The 15,959-nt window shown below is 33.4% G+C and overlaps 1 protein-coding gene across 1 annotated transcript in view; it reads right to left on the bottom strand.

Annotated features, from left to right (window-relative positions):
• Positions 1-1,557: 1,557 nt before the first annotated feature.
• Positions 1,558-15,959, bottom strand: part of LOC139855189 (uncharacterized) — a 31,602-nt gene continuing 17,200 nt past the window's right edge. The window contains exons 4-5 of the mRNA XM_071844431.1: positions 3,410-3,526; positions 1,558-2,116 (exon numbers count right to left, since the gene is read on the bottom strand). Of these exons, the coding sequence (XP_071700532.1) occupies positions 1,558-2,116; positions 3,410-3,526 (676 nt within the window). The remainder of the gene's footprint in view (positions 2,117-3,409; positions 3,527-15,959) is intronic.

The following is a 15,959-nucleotide window of genomic DNA, read 5'->3' as shown; positions in this document are numbered from 1 at the left end:
AGGGCATCGTCCCGGTAAAGAACCCGTCATAGAGGTCTCGGATGCTCATCCCCGGTTGACGACTAGTGCTGAGCAGAATGTTTATGTGCTGCCCGACTGTAATATTGGGCCATTCCGTGATCTTTTTCGTTGTGAAGCTTCAGATTATCCAGTCTTTAAGGAATATCTTGATTTCATTACTTTTCCGGCTTTGAAAGAGGCGTTGGCCGCGCTTTCCGCTACTCAGGCACAACACTTGCGTTCTCAGTTCGCCGTATTTGCTCAGCATCTTGCGGCAGATGAGCTGAACCGAAGCGAGGCTGATGCTCGTCGTATTCACGAGCATTATGTGCTGTTTGAAAATGATAACCGTCAGGTAGCGAAATTGTCAGGTACGATTGCTCGCCTTGAAGGGGAGTTGGTGTCGGCCAGGGAAACGCAGGAGTCGTTGAAAGCTGCGCTTGCCCAGGAACAGGAGAAAGTCGCCTTACTTTCTGATGACAATAAAAAGTTATCGGAGAAGGTGTCAGCCACGTTAGGCGAACTTACCCGTCTTCAGTATGGCATTCCCGTGCTTTTTGCCCGCCTCCTGAAGTCATCTATTGTTCATCAGCCGTTCAGTGTCTTTATTAAGGCCATTAAGAAGTTGACTACGTTTGAGGTATTGAAGGCGGTGTAGTGTTTCCTACCTCCTGGTAGCGTGGCCCAGAGAAAAAAGGCTGCTTTGAGCGTTACCTGTGTGCAGGATTGCCACCGGGCACATGAGGCTCTCGGCCGGATTAGTTTTGATGAACTAGATAAAATCTGTAGGGATGAGAACTCATCCGTTGATGATATTGTAAGTTACCAACCGTAGAGATATGCACTCGGTTGGGTTTTTGTATAATTAATGTGATTTCGTTACATCGTGTTGCATGTTGTGTATAAACTAGTTTACTTTTCCGTTGTGTTTCGTATATTTGTCATGACAAAAACGTAGATATCTAGACTACGCGTGAGTGTGGTCGAGTTGTTTATGCGGTAAAACCGGGCCACCAATGATATGGTCGGACGTCCTTATTATCCGTTAAGGTTCTTCAAGGAGTGTCCTCCTACCAACGAAAGCTAGAAAGCATTTCTTCTGGCGGTAGGTCCGAAATATGCCAAAGGATTTTTGATGTTACTTGTGTCATATTCAGAGTCATTACAGTGCATAAGTATAGATAATGAAGCTTTATTGATGACTTATACATAGAAATTATTTGAATACATAAGTGTTTCTGCCGTCCGAGTGGGTGATTAGTCTTCACGGTTGCAGGTAAGTTACACATGATATTTCTTTAAATGAAAGGCGTGCCAAGGGCGTTGTATCGGAATTCCGTCCGGTGTCTCCAGGTGGTATGCACCGTACTCAGTTATTCCGACAACCCTGTAGGGTCCCTCCCATTTGGGGCCTAATTTGCCGAAATCTTGCTGCCGGCTGGCCTCGTTGCTGCGCAATAACAAATCGTATAACTGAAAGTCCAGTAGTTTGACTTTTTTGTCATAGTTGGTTGCGATTTGTTGCTTCTTTTCAGCTTGCCGGATATGGGCTATTGTTCATCGCTCTTCGAGAGCATCCAAGTTTTCGCTTAATGCGTCATCATTTTGCTGTTCATCAAATTCCATTATTCGATCAGTTGGAACTAGTACTTCAGCCGGTATGACCGCTTCGGTTCCGTATACCAGACTGAAGGGTGTTTCGTTCATACTGTCTTTCGGCGTTGTCCGATGTGCCCACAGTACATGTTGGAGTTCATCTACCCATCCTTGTCGGTGTTTGCCTAATCTTGCTTTTATGCCGGCAACGATGTCTCTGTTTGTGACCTCGACCTGCCCATTGGCCTGCGGGTAGGCCACGGAGGTAAATGACTGTTGAATGTCCATGTCGGCGCACCAGTCTTTGAATGGATTATGTGCGAACTGCGTGCCATTGTCGCTGACTATCTCTCGTGGTAAGCCGAAACGACAAACAATGTCCTCCCATACAAATGTTAAGATCTTCCTTCCTGTAATTGTGCTTAACGGTTTCGCTTTGACCCACTTGGTAAAATAGTCGATTGCGACTACTAAGAATTTAACGTTGCCGACACCCCGTGGGAATGGGCTATGACGATCGCTTCAAATCCATATGGACGAACACGTCATTCATCGATTTCATTGCGAGGTATTTGACCTCTATGTGACGACCCGGAAATTTCTGACCAAATTTAAACTTAATCTTTATATGATTTCGATACGATAAGCAAAGTATGTAATGTTGAGTCTAGAAAATTTTGAAACGATGTTCATATATTCAATTGACATTCGACTGCTCTTGACGATTCACGAACAACTAATTATAAATAGATACATACATATATATATATATATATATATATATATATATATATATATATATATATATATATATATATATATATATATATATATATATATATATATATATTGATTTGAAATATTATTTGAAATAATATATGATGTAATTATTGAAAACGAATAAGTAAAATAATATGCGCTTTATATTATTTGAAATTGAAAATAAATAATGGACGAGCATTTTTAATCCAGTTTCCACATTCAATAACCAAAATAAATAAAGATTTTAAATTAAAAATATAGGATTTTTCTAAAAGACTTTTATCCGCCACTGATTAACAACGGAGTACGATATAATCTCCGTGTTAAAATCGTCCGTACCAAATAATAAGATGACAGCTAAATGAATTATAATTCATTAACTTTTACTATTTTCCCTTTTGAATTCTTGAGATTTCTATTTGGCTATTAGTAAAGATTCGGTTATATATCACTTTCATATTATCTCATGAGTGATTTAAATTAGAGTTACTATTAGATAGTGTAAATGTGATATTTAATAAAAAGATTACTGTGTTACTAGTTAGTTTTGTCTCTTCACAATTTAATAGTAATACATATATGGACGTTTGCATTTTACATGATCAATCATCTGTTTCCTTTTGACAATATCACCAACTCTCCACTGCTACTAATTGATTACCTTTGCCATTTAATATTATGATTGATTGACACTAGGCTTGTTTTGGTACGTCACTCATTAAATTATATACATATAGTACATATGCACATAGTTACATATATACACACTGCATATTAATATTGAGGATAGTCACAAACACCTACTCCACTCACAAATTATGGATTAAAAAAAAAGGGGGCAGTTAATCATCTAATTCACTTTTTACTTGTTTTATTTTTGTTTTTGTCTGATTGTCGACTCACACACCAATTCACTTAAAAGCAAATCGATCCTCATTACCATCTTCTAACCTTGTTACTTGAAACCACCTCAACCGAAACACTTAATGTATTAACTTCAGTTTCTATTCAATCTCTAGCTAAATCGGACTATTGACTTGGTTGTTGTTACCATTTGTCTTCTGTTTGTAGCTCAAACATTAACCAAAACTGCACCTTCTTCTTATTCGAATCACCACCACCACCTCGGCACTCTAACCACCACCATGTGTCATCTTTTCTGTTGCAACTAAGATCAAACACACTCATTAACCAAAACAGATTCATTTTGTTCAATCACCATCTTCAACAAACATATACACACAAGAGTTATTATTTTGAACTAGATATTAAAACAAACCACCATTAGTTCCTAACTGTTAACCCATCATCTCTTAATCACAACCAACAAGAAACACTATGATCGAGCTACTGCTATGCTATACTTGCTACTACTATTCGAAGAACTTCACAACCAATAAACCAAAGAAAACTGCTACTGCTCTATCTATTATGTTCCTGTTACAGTCTCCTTTGAAAACCACCGCCACCAAATAGCCATCACCAATATCCTTGTGTCTGTTTTTCTGTGATCAAGCAAACAAAACATAAAGCCACCATCAATCGCCACCACTCCACACATCACCAAACCATATTCTCCTGCCTCTATTATATCGTTTCTACTTCTATTCTCTTCCTCGTTACTACTCAATTCGAAACCCACTTGTTGTGTTAGAACTGAGACCAAGAACCAAAACACCATCATCAATTTATCATCATCATCATCATTGTCAATCTATCACTGCCATAATTATTCGACAATCACTAAACAAATCATCATCTTTCGATAATTGTTACTATCGTATAGAAACCATAACCAAAAATAATCATCAAAACGGTATCAATACCTGCTATTAACTGCTATCAAACTGCTACTGTGTTGTTGCTTGCTCATTCGTCACTCAACAAACCGAAATCACCATCATCACAAATTCTGCTACAAACAATCAATCAATTCGTTCATACAATAATTAATAAATTAAACCGCCTTCAATCAAGTAACCGAATTTCAATTGATTCAAAGAAATTGAAATCCCTTTTTAGTATTTTAATTCAGTGACTGTCTATTAATTTAGAAAGAATTAAAGGAACATACCTATGACTTGTCCCCATTCCTTGTGAAGAATCTTGAACGAATGAACGAACAAACGATTTAGGGTTGATGAATGAAATAAGGTTGAAGACTCTAGGGTTTGTAATTGTGCGTAGATGATGGTGAATGATATTATGGAAGTAATTGGGGTAAATTGGTTACCTAGAAATCGGAATACCTAATAAGTAAGATAATGCTCCGTATAAATATATATTTTTTATTTACTTTATTATTTATTATTTATTAATACTAATTATTATTATTATTATTATTATTATTAATATCATTTTCATTTATTACTATTATTATTATTATTATTATTATTATTAGGGTTAGGATATAAAAATTTGATATATTAATAGAATTCGATATGTTATATATAATCAAAAAAAGATGATCAAGTTTATATTTATAATGAAAAATTGATATAGCTTTATGATTATGAAAATTAAGATTATTATATGTGATCACTAAATTATAAAATTTTGATAAAAATGACGATATTATGATTATAGATGTAAACTTTAATAACTGATAACTATATGTACTATTAATAATAATAATAATAATATTATTATTATCATTATCAATATTAGTAAAAGTATTATTATTATTAGAATTATCATTTTTTTATCATTATTATTATTATGCTTATTATTATCTTGTTATATAAATATTAATATTAGTTTTATGAATATTACTATTAATATAATTTTATACATATTATAATTATTATTATTATCATTATTATTATGATTTTTAACATTAATATCATGATTTTTAATATTATTATTATTACTATCATATTATTATTACTAGTATCATTTTTATTATTATAATAACTATTATTATTATTATAAAATAAAATAACTCCTTATTATCAATATTATTTTTTCATATAATTATTAGTTATATAAAACTATATTTAACATAACTATATTAATAATTTTTATATAAATTATTTATTTAAAGTATACAAAATAAATATAATTAATTAAGTTATAAATGAAACACATGATTAAAATAACAATTAGATCACTAATAATATATATATTTGTTTGATTATCATTACATGTTTTAATATATATAACTGATATAGGTTCGTGAATCCGAGATCAACCCTACACTTGTTAAATGATGTCATATGTATTTTTACTACAAAATACAATATTGTGAGTTCATTTGCTCCCTTTTACTCTTTACATTTTTGGGACTGAGAATACATGGGCTGTTTTTACAACTGCTTTATTAAATGCTTTTGAAATATATTTTGAACTGCGAATACATGAAATACTTTTATAAATGTTTGACGAGATAGACACAAGCAAAACATTCCTCGAACGAATTATTATGTAGACAGAAGTTCTGTGGATTATTATTGAATTATGTGGACTTGATAATTGCCACTAATTGTTGTGAATATTTTTTCCCTGATTATTATTGCTTGGTAACCTAAGAATTAGAATCGGGTATGGCCCTAATTCACGCGAATCCTAAAGGTAGCTACCGGGTTTAACACCCCCACCCAGAATGTTCACTAGACGGAAGGGCTAGTGGGCGTGGTGTTTAGTACTTCGAAGTTTATATGATTATTATACAGACGAGATGTTCTGTTTTGGGGATATTATTATGCTCATTATATGTTAAGGTCGGTTACCAAGCCAAGCTATGAAAGAAATGAAAAGTGAATGTTATGTATCGAGAAAATGATTTTATACACAGGTTATGTGTATGTTATTTTTGTGCACGAGATATGTGTACGGTTACTAAGATTTATGAAAAATGATTTCGTACACGAGAAAGGTGTACTGTATTTAAAAGATATCGCATGTGCATTACAGGTGGGTATAGGATTTGGGCCCATTTGTACCATGCAGGATTTAAATCTTGTAGTCTATCAAAATGATGAATTTTATTGTTTTATGATAAACTTATGAACTCACCAACCTTTTGGTTGACACTTTAAAGCATGTTTATTCTCAAGTATGAAATAAATCTTCCGCTGTGCATTTGCTCATTTAAAAGATATTACTTGGAGTCGTTCAAGGCATATAGACGTCAGTTCATTGCGATGGTACCATATGTTATTGTGTTCGTTCAGGAAGATTTTGGACAGGGTATGACATGTGGTATCAGAGCGGTGGTCTTAGCGAACCAAGTCTTGCATTAGTGTGTCTAACTGATAGTTGTTTAGATGCATTAATGAGTCTGAACTTCGACCGTGTCTGCATGTCAAAAGTTTTGCTTATCATTTCGTGTCGAAAATTACCTACTTATCATTATTAGGGAATCATTTGCTTATCATTCTTAGTCTAGACACATCTTACTGCATTGATTGCATGAAAAGTGTATAGACAAAATTCATATCTTAGCGTATATGCTAATTCATTTCTTAGCGTATCTTTTACTGTAAACTATGCCTGGCATATTCCGTAAATTCCTCCTTAATCTACGGGGTCTTTTATACTATATATAGGTATTCTATGTAATTAGAATATCATCCGACATCCGAATCATTCCATATCGAAAAATCCTTTATCTAACCGTGCAAGATGAATTTTGCAACCAGTTCAAGTTCCTCGGATTCCGATATGGATTTCCGCTCGAGTTTCGAAAGCAGTGTAACCGGAATGGGTCAACCAATTAGCCATCATAAATTCAGGATGAATTGAGAATGGGTACGAAGTAAACTTAATCAATGGAGATGCGAAGAAGCGATCCTTTCCATCAACCGAATTCACCTCTTGGCGAAGAACCTGAAGCACTTACCGGCGAACCTGTTCATAATACCATTTTTTCTCTCATTTTCAGGGTATCTCGTCATGACTATATGCTATCTCAGATTCTAAATCTTATTCATCCGCTCGTCCGAACCGACAATCATCCCGGTGTAATAGAAGAAGTAAAGGAACTTCGCACTCGGGTAGTAGCTTTGGAGAATATGGTGCAAAGGTTACAAGCACCAGCAGCAACACCGACAGCAATAGTACTACCATCAACAACTCCAACAATACCATCACCACCGCCAACAGCAACATCCGCATCACACGTCTCGACATCACAATCTATACCTCGAACATCAACATCATACGCACCATAGATACCAAGGAGTACCAAGAACAATGAACGATGAAGTATTGATCCATAACTTCATTAATATTCTGCGAAGAATATGTGGTTCCTAATAGTTTTAGAGATTACTTATTCTAGCTCAAACCGAAAATCATATGAGTTTAATATCATATTAACTCATTAAATCCATGATTACATCTGAAGAAAATATATATGTATATATGTTTTCATAAAGATTGTAATAAAAAATTCTTTTGTACAAACTGATAATGGTGAAAATATTTTAACGGGTAGGTAATACCTGAGGAATATTTAGTTTCACATTAATAAGTTACACTGTATATTCTCCGAATCTGATTCAACAGTCATTTACGATCCTACTTACATCGGCAGATATACGAATCCGTTCACCACTGAATAACCATTTTTATTCGATTTCATATTTGGATTTTGACTTATCAGAATCAAACAAGTGGCATAATGAAGAAAACATTGGACAATTAAAATGAATTAAAATATTGATTATAACATGTGAAACTAAACAATTCTTCAAGTCTGCCACTTGATTTCATCTTAAACCTCATTTGTATCTTGACGATTACAATCTGCATTCAAACCTTTCATGATTCTTGAAAACACCTCAATCGAGAGGATGAACCAACCGCACTTCATCTACGGAAGAAAAGAGTGAGGCATATAGCTATGCACCTGAAAAATTCTCGAAACCTGAGTAAACGTTTAACACATATCTGTGCTAGCTCCTTTGGTGTTGTTATTACTGAAAATAACTTTACAATTTCTTTCCAAATTAGTCAATTTTGTCACAACTCCAGCAAGTCAACTTCGACTTTTCGTTCGAAACAACCTTATTATAATCTTGATATATATACGTACTCTTTTATTGTTACTGGGAAACCTTTTATATTCCACCATAGTACCATCAGCGTTTAATCATCTAAAAACACAATTCTCCTGAAACCACCTCGGATTGATAACCGACGATTCAAATATCGTAGCATTAAATGCAGAGGAAACAGAAAAATTGTAGATGGTCTAAACGGCCAAAAGTTTGATGATAAAGAAGGGAGTGTTAGGAACGCTCGATAGAAAATTAGGAACTGAAAAATGGATTGAGCAAACTATGAAGGAGACCGAGGACAAATACAAGGTCCAAACTCTATATTCAAAGAATCCAGATAATTCTGTATCCAATGAAATCTTTAGAGAATATCTTGCTCCGAAGTCATGTTAAAATGTTGCGAAAAATTTTTCTTCATCAACCATCGAACTTAGAAATTCTAAAATATCATCATAAATATCGTCGATATTTCTGAGGATATTTTCATAAACATCCTTATCTGAAACTATCTACCTCTTCGTGTTTTCTGTATTCCATTATACCGGAAACTTCTTTAAAACTCAAGTATAAATTAGAAATGATTTGTGGAGAAGTGTTGGGAATTGAAGCATGTGTTAGTATAATATAATGATGCTTGGCCAACGTGATTATATTACAGTAAGTTATGCTGAGTTTCTATTGGAACATGATGATTCACAGATCATAACGTCATCATGTGCCATGTTACATAACTCTTTCATTCTACTTAACTTCTGAACATATCAAGAAAATGTATTCCTGATGGTTCTATCTTCCGTGATGTTGAAAAAAATATTTGAAAATCAAATCGTGCTATCATGTTCCTTCCTGCTTAGAACATTATAATCATTCGAAACTCTATATCTACGAATTCTGGACCATTATTCGTGATGTTATGCGAGGTGTATATAAAATAGCTTATATTTTACAAGGAAATACTATTAAATATGATACAATTTTACACAAGATATTTATTTATTTATAGAATGGATATACTTAAACCTTGCTACAACACTTATAGGCAGTGTACCTAATCGTACAGTAGTGTAGTTTTTAGTAAGTCCGGTTCGTTCCACAGGGAATCTTTTTCACAAAGCTTAACGCTATATTAGTTTAAATTTATAAAAATACAAATATATATATATAAGTAATATTATTATTATAAAGGGGGGTTTTTACCGTTTAATGACCGGTTTGTCGATTTTAAAACTTTAGTCGCAGTTAAAATAAAATGTAAAATATTAAATAAATAAAAGACTTAATTTAAAGCGTAAAGTAAATAACGATAATGAAATTGCGATAAATAAAAGTGCGATAAAATAAACTTGAGTTAAAATAAAATGTAAAATATTAAATAAATAAAAGACTTAATTTAAAGCGTAAAGTAAATAACGATAATGAAATTGCGATAAATAAAAGTGCGATAAAATAAACTTGCGATAATTAAAAAGTACGATAATTAAAAGTGCAATTAAATACAATAACAATAAATAAAAGTGCGATAATTAGAAGTACAATTAAATATAAAATAAAGGAAATTAAATATGAAATAAAAGAATTATGCTTATTTAAACTTCCGTAATCATGATGTTTGACGTGTTGATTTTAGTTTTATGCCCATGGGTTAATTGTCCTTTGTCCTGAATTATTTAATATGTCCGTCTGGTTTTTGTCCATAACAGTCCATCAGTCATAAATATAAAGTGCGAGTGTCCTCGTCAAATTATCCTTATACCCGAAGTCAAATATTCCAACTAATTGGGGACTTAAACTGTAACAAGATTTTAATACTTTGTTTAATAATTACACCAGGATGTCGACTGAGCGTAACCTAAGGTTTTAATACTCTGTTATCAATTATGCCAAGTGTCCTTGTACATAATTTCACCCCTGTTTTAATAATTCTAGTGGCTATTAATCCATTCCCGTGTCCGGTTAAATGAACGATTATTCGTACATATAAATATCCCGCCCATCGTGTCCGATTGAGTGTATATGGTTATTTATAGGGACGTCCAATTGTAAATCTTTATATTAAAATTAACAAACTATCATTTAGTTAAACAAATATAAAGCCCATTAATAGCCCATAGTCTAATTTCTACAAGTGTCGTTCTTTTGTCCAAACCCCAATTATGGTACAAAGCCCAATTACCCAATTTTAGTAATTAGCCCAACATCATGATTACTTCGTTTTAAATAAGCATAATAATAACTTAGCTACGAGACATTAAATTAAAAAGGTTGAACATAACTTACAATGATTAAAAATAGCGTAGCGTTACACGGACAGAATTTCGACTTACACCCTTACAACTTTCGCTAACATACCCTTATTATTAGAATTATAATTAAAATTAAATTTAAAATTAAAATATATATATATATATTTATATTACGTTTACATATAGAGAAAGAGAGATTTTTGGATATATTTTTCGTCGAACTGCGTTGGCTTTTATAGGAATTTGAGCCCAGGTGAACTCCGCGACTCGCGCCCTTTTTGCTCTTCAAACTCTGCGAGTCGCGGAGTTTGTAATTACAGCTCACCCAGCTTTGGCTCTTTGTTTACCGATGGTTTATTATATAAATATAATATATATATATATATAATTTATATAATTAATTATATATTATATTATATTTATATACATAGTTAACTTGTAATTTTTAGTCCGTTGCATCGAGCGTTGAGAGTTGACTCTGGTCCAGGTTCCGGATTTTCGAACGTCCTTGCGTACAATTTAATATCTTGTACTTTGCGTTTTGAATCTTGTACTCTTGTAATTTTGAGACGTTTCTTATCAATAATTGGAACCTCTTTGATTGTATTTTGTACTTTTGAGCTTTTTGGTCGTTTGCGTCTTTAATTCATCGAATCTGTCTTTTGTCTTCACCTTTTATTATTTAAACGAATATTACTTGTAAATAGAACAATTGCAACTAAAAGCTTGTATTTCTTGAGGAATAATGCTATGAAATATATGTTCGTTTTTAGCATTATCAAATATTCCCACACTTGAGCGTTTGCTTGTCCTCAAGCAATATAGTCTTGATATACTAGAATCACTTCTTTATTCTTCACACTTTGTACATCAGTGATTTCTATACGGCGGTATAAACAATTGTAGTAACGATATGGTTTACAGTCCCACATGACTATAAAAATTTAGATCCATTAAGGAAATTGGATCTTTATGAAAACATTTGATCTTTTGAAAATTAAATCTAGCTTTTACCCTAGATAAGTTTTCCGAAATAACCCTTCACCGGTGTTTGCAAATTCTTTTTGTGGGTTTGGTGGGTTTTAGATTTGAAAATTTTGCTCAAAACTTGTGGTTTTGTGTCACCCACTTGCTAACCTTGTATTAGGAAAACAACACGTCCAGTATACTTGCTCCGTATATTACCTTTCGGTAAACTACCGTCCGGTTGTAAAGGAAAGCGTTGAACAAGCAACTTTTAAGGCAATGTCCCTTGACATGCTTTTAATTATGGTATATAACGTGTCGGACGCAATTACTATCCTTTGTAGGAGCAATAGTAAAGCTCACCCTTATAATTTTCCGGTCTGGCACAAGGTCCTGTCTTTGACCATGCTATGCAACCACCGTTCTTACGGTTGACACCCGATTTGGTTCAGATGACCTAATGAATTCCAGGTGAATTCCTAGGATTTTACGTTCAAAGGTAATGAACGCATTGAAAATGGGTTTTCAGAAAACAAATCGGTTTATAATTTGATCAAAATATTTTCTCGTTCAAGCTCGAGTTTAGATATCATTGAATTCCATGAGTTTGAATTCTCAATCTTTAAGGTCAATCTCAAGGATTGAGTAATATCAGTCTTAAAAGCTGATTTTTGATCTTTAAGAAGATTATCCTTTCTGGGGATCTGATTCATTAATCTTATCCAGCTAATTCGCACGGTGCCCCCCATTTTACGAGATAAATCCTTCTCATGGCTAGGATAAATCTGACCACTTGGCGACCCTGTTTGATGCTGAGGTCCGTGGATTTCCTGCTGATTTTAGTGATGACTTTTCTAGATTTTTCGTCAACCTACAGCTGGTCTGGACGACAACTTCTTAACCTAAATCAAGAAGCGCGTGTCTTTTTCGGAAGACTTTACTTCCTTTTAATGATGGAATTGATTCATCGTGTAGATCCATCTTTCTTACAGTAAATTAGCTAAAACAGTTAATTATCGTCCAAAACAAAAGTATCTTCAATTAATTGTACAAAAATATGTGATATATATTTTGAATAACTTGGTGAAAATTTCCCACACTTGGCTTTTATTTTCCTTTTTATTGTCCTCTATTCCATTTTAAATGAATTCTAACATTTTGGTTTGTTTCTCAATTTATGTCCTTTCCAAGGTAACAATAATTTCGGTGTTAACACCTAGTTTTATCGTTCATAAATATGTATAAACATGATTTTAAATTCATTTAGTTAAAAATTTTGAAAAATTTTACTAGAATTGGGTAGTCAGTATATAAGACTAGGGCTGTTCTTTATTATCAGAGAGCACTAGATTCTAATACAACTACTGCTTTACTAGTATTTTTAATGGTAACCAAGTGTATAAAGTAAAAATTTTAAAAATCCGAAATAATTTAACCCCTTCCCACACTTAAGATCTTGCAATGCCCTCATTTGCAAGAAATCAGTAACAATTTAAATTATTGAGGGTGATTAGCGTAGAAATGATTAAATTTTATCAAAGTTTCCAAACATATTTGTGTTTGTTTGCTGAATGATAAATGGTGCATATCATTTGTTCATTCCGTCTTGTTGTTATATCACATTTATTTTGCATCTTGTCGTCAAAATTAGTTGCTTTTGCTGAACTTAATGCCAGTCTTTGAAAATGCGTTGTTTTACCCTGTTGTGTACATAAGATAAACTGCAAACATATATACATATTTTTGAAGTTTGGTATATTACCCCACATTCAAACATTATTAAAATCTAAAAATAAAAATTTGTAAATTATAAAAACTAATACAATTCCAACATAAGTATTAAATGTATCAACATTACAAATTATAAAATAAATAAAACTAAGTAGACCAGGGATGATACTGATACCAGTAGGGGTTCCATGCATAACCATATGTGTTATAAAATGCTTCGGCTGGGTTATACGTAGGATACGGTGGTTGGATCTCTATAGACCAGGGAGGAAATACGGGCGATGGAATAGGAATATAGTTTCTACCTACATGTTGGCAATGAGCTATGATTTGGTTTTGATGAACTTGCCAATCTTCAAATGCTCGATGTCTAGCATTTTCATACTCTTGTGAAGCTATAAACCTTTGCATTTCTGTCATTTCATTTCCTCCTCCCACGTTACCTGGCTGTTGGTTTCTCTCAACCTGTGGATGTCTACCATGGTATTGTACTGCGGCGTTATTTCACCTCTTCAAAACCTTCGCACCATGGTATACATTTAAACCTATTGTATCGCGGGGTTCTGGTTCTTCGACTAATAATCCCCCCCGACTTATATCCACACCGAGATATTCAGCAATCAAAGTAATAAATATACCACCTCCTATTATGCTATGCGGTCTCATCCCCCTAACCATAGCTGATAAATAATAACCCACACAATAAGGTATACTTACAGCGCTTTGTGGGTCTCGAATACACATGTGGTAAAACAAATCCTGTTCATTTACCTTTTCCTTATTCTTACCTCGTTGTGTAATCGAATTGGCTAAAAACTTATGAATTACTCTTAACTCTACTCTATCTATATCCAAATAAGAGTAATTTCCCCCTTTAAATCGGTGTTGGCTAGTCATTTGACTCCATACACCATGCGTATCAAAATTTTCATCAATTTTCCTACCGTTCAATATCAACCCTCTACAATCGGCAGATGCTAACTCCTCAGGCGTATATATACGTAAGGCCTGAGGCATGTCTAGTAGAGACATGTGGCGCATTGAACCTCCTAAAAAAAATCTAATAAAAGATCGATCGGTTAAACTAGCTACCCGATCATTTATTTCTATACTACACAATAATTCTTTACACCATACTTTATATACAGGTCTACGCATGTTGAATAAACGTACCCAATCGTTAAAAGTAGAATTACCATACCTCTGTGTAAGTAATTCTCTAATTGGCCCGGCTAATTCTACAGCTTCTAACGGTGCCCATTCTATTACCCTAGGTACTTCAACAACTTTAGAATGAAGAGTATGCAAACCCCTTTGGTATTTTGGATAATCTATCCAACGTCTGTCAAATCTCAAGTTCGGGTGCAACTCATCCAAGTGCATATCTGAAAATGTCATAACTGGATGAGGTATATCTTGTTTATAATAGCTATCAACATCCTGTTGTTCCGCATTCTCAGGAGGAGAATTGCGAGCTTGGGATGAAGATTCACCCCTTTCAGTCTGCAAAACACATCAAACACAATTTTTGTGCATTCAAATATGCATTAGTGTCAGCAAAATCATCAATCAAAATAATTACAATGATATGTTCAATGTATATCAAACTTAAGCTCATTTTCATATTTTTATCAAATCTACACTTTTTCAAATAAGCATATACGAAAATGTTCACCAAGTTCATAAGCATTCAACTCAAATAACATGTCAAAATAACCATCACTAGCAATTAAACAAGTTTCAAATGGCATTATCTCTCAAAAATCAAGTTCATGAATTTTAGACTTGAAAAAGTCCACTTTAATTCTTAAAATCAAGTTTAGGCTCAAAGTTTGGATCATTTAACTACCTAAACATGTTACACTACTTAATTTAGCAATAATTCATAACAAAAATTGGCCATAACCTGTTTATATCAAAAAGCCCCAAATTGCTCAAGAACACAAACCCTAGATTACCCAAAATTTGAAGTTTAAGGCTTCTAATCATGTTAAATAGCATCAATCTAGGTTATACAAGCATAATACACAAGCAATTTAAGCATAATTACACTAAAAAGCATTAAAATCGAATTGGGAAAAAAATGCTCAAGAACACTAATTTTCGGATTAAATGGTGTTTAGGTGTAGAAATTTACCGTTTTCCTTGAGTAATTCCTTGATAGCATCCTTCTCAACATGATTTTAGTAATAGATTTGTTGATAAACGGTCAAAAATTGCGAATTTGGTGTGTGTTTTTTGGGTGTTTGCGCAGTTTGGAGTGGGTGGGTGTGTGCAACTGAGCTGTTCAGCTCGTTTTATTTTTTTCCTGGGTTTTAGTCTCTCCGCGAGTCGCGGCATTTGACTCTTTCAAACTCCGCGAGTCGCGGTGTTGGGTTTTTTTTTGTTTTTTTTTTATTTTTATATAAGCCTTAACTTATAAAACAAATATAAAATAAATTTAAAATGTTGTTTTCCTTTGTTTTAGGACGAGGTCGTTTCGGATCGATGTCCTAGTCCGTCCTTCGACAAAATTTTAAAATTTGTCTTTTTGTAGCGATTGTTTTAAAAGCTAAGATTTTTGGGTTTTTTAAATGTTTTTGGCATACTTTAAGTCAATAAGATTAAAAATAATGATAATAAAATTTCTTTCCCTCCCTCGGGTAAAGCAATTTCGGTT

Source organism: Rutidosis leptorrhynchoides, chromosome 6, assembly GCF_046630445.1.
Source record: "Rutidosis leptorrhynchoides isolate AG116_Rl617_1_P2 chromosome 6, CSIRO_AGI_Rlap_v1, whole genome shotgun sequence".
Classification (NCBI taxonomy): domain Eukaryota; kingdom Viridiplantae; phylum Streptophyta; class Magnoliopsida; order Asterales; family Asteraceae; genus Rutidosis; species Rutidosis leptorrhynchoides.
This window is presented reverse-complemented; position numbering and strand designations above follow the sequence as displayed.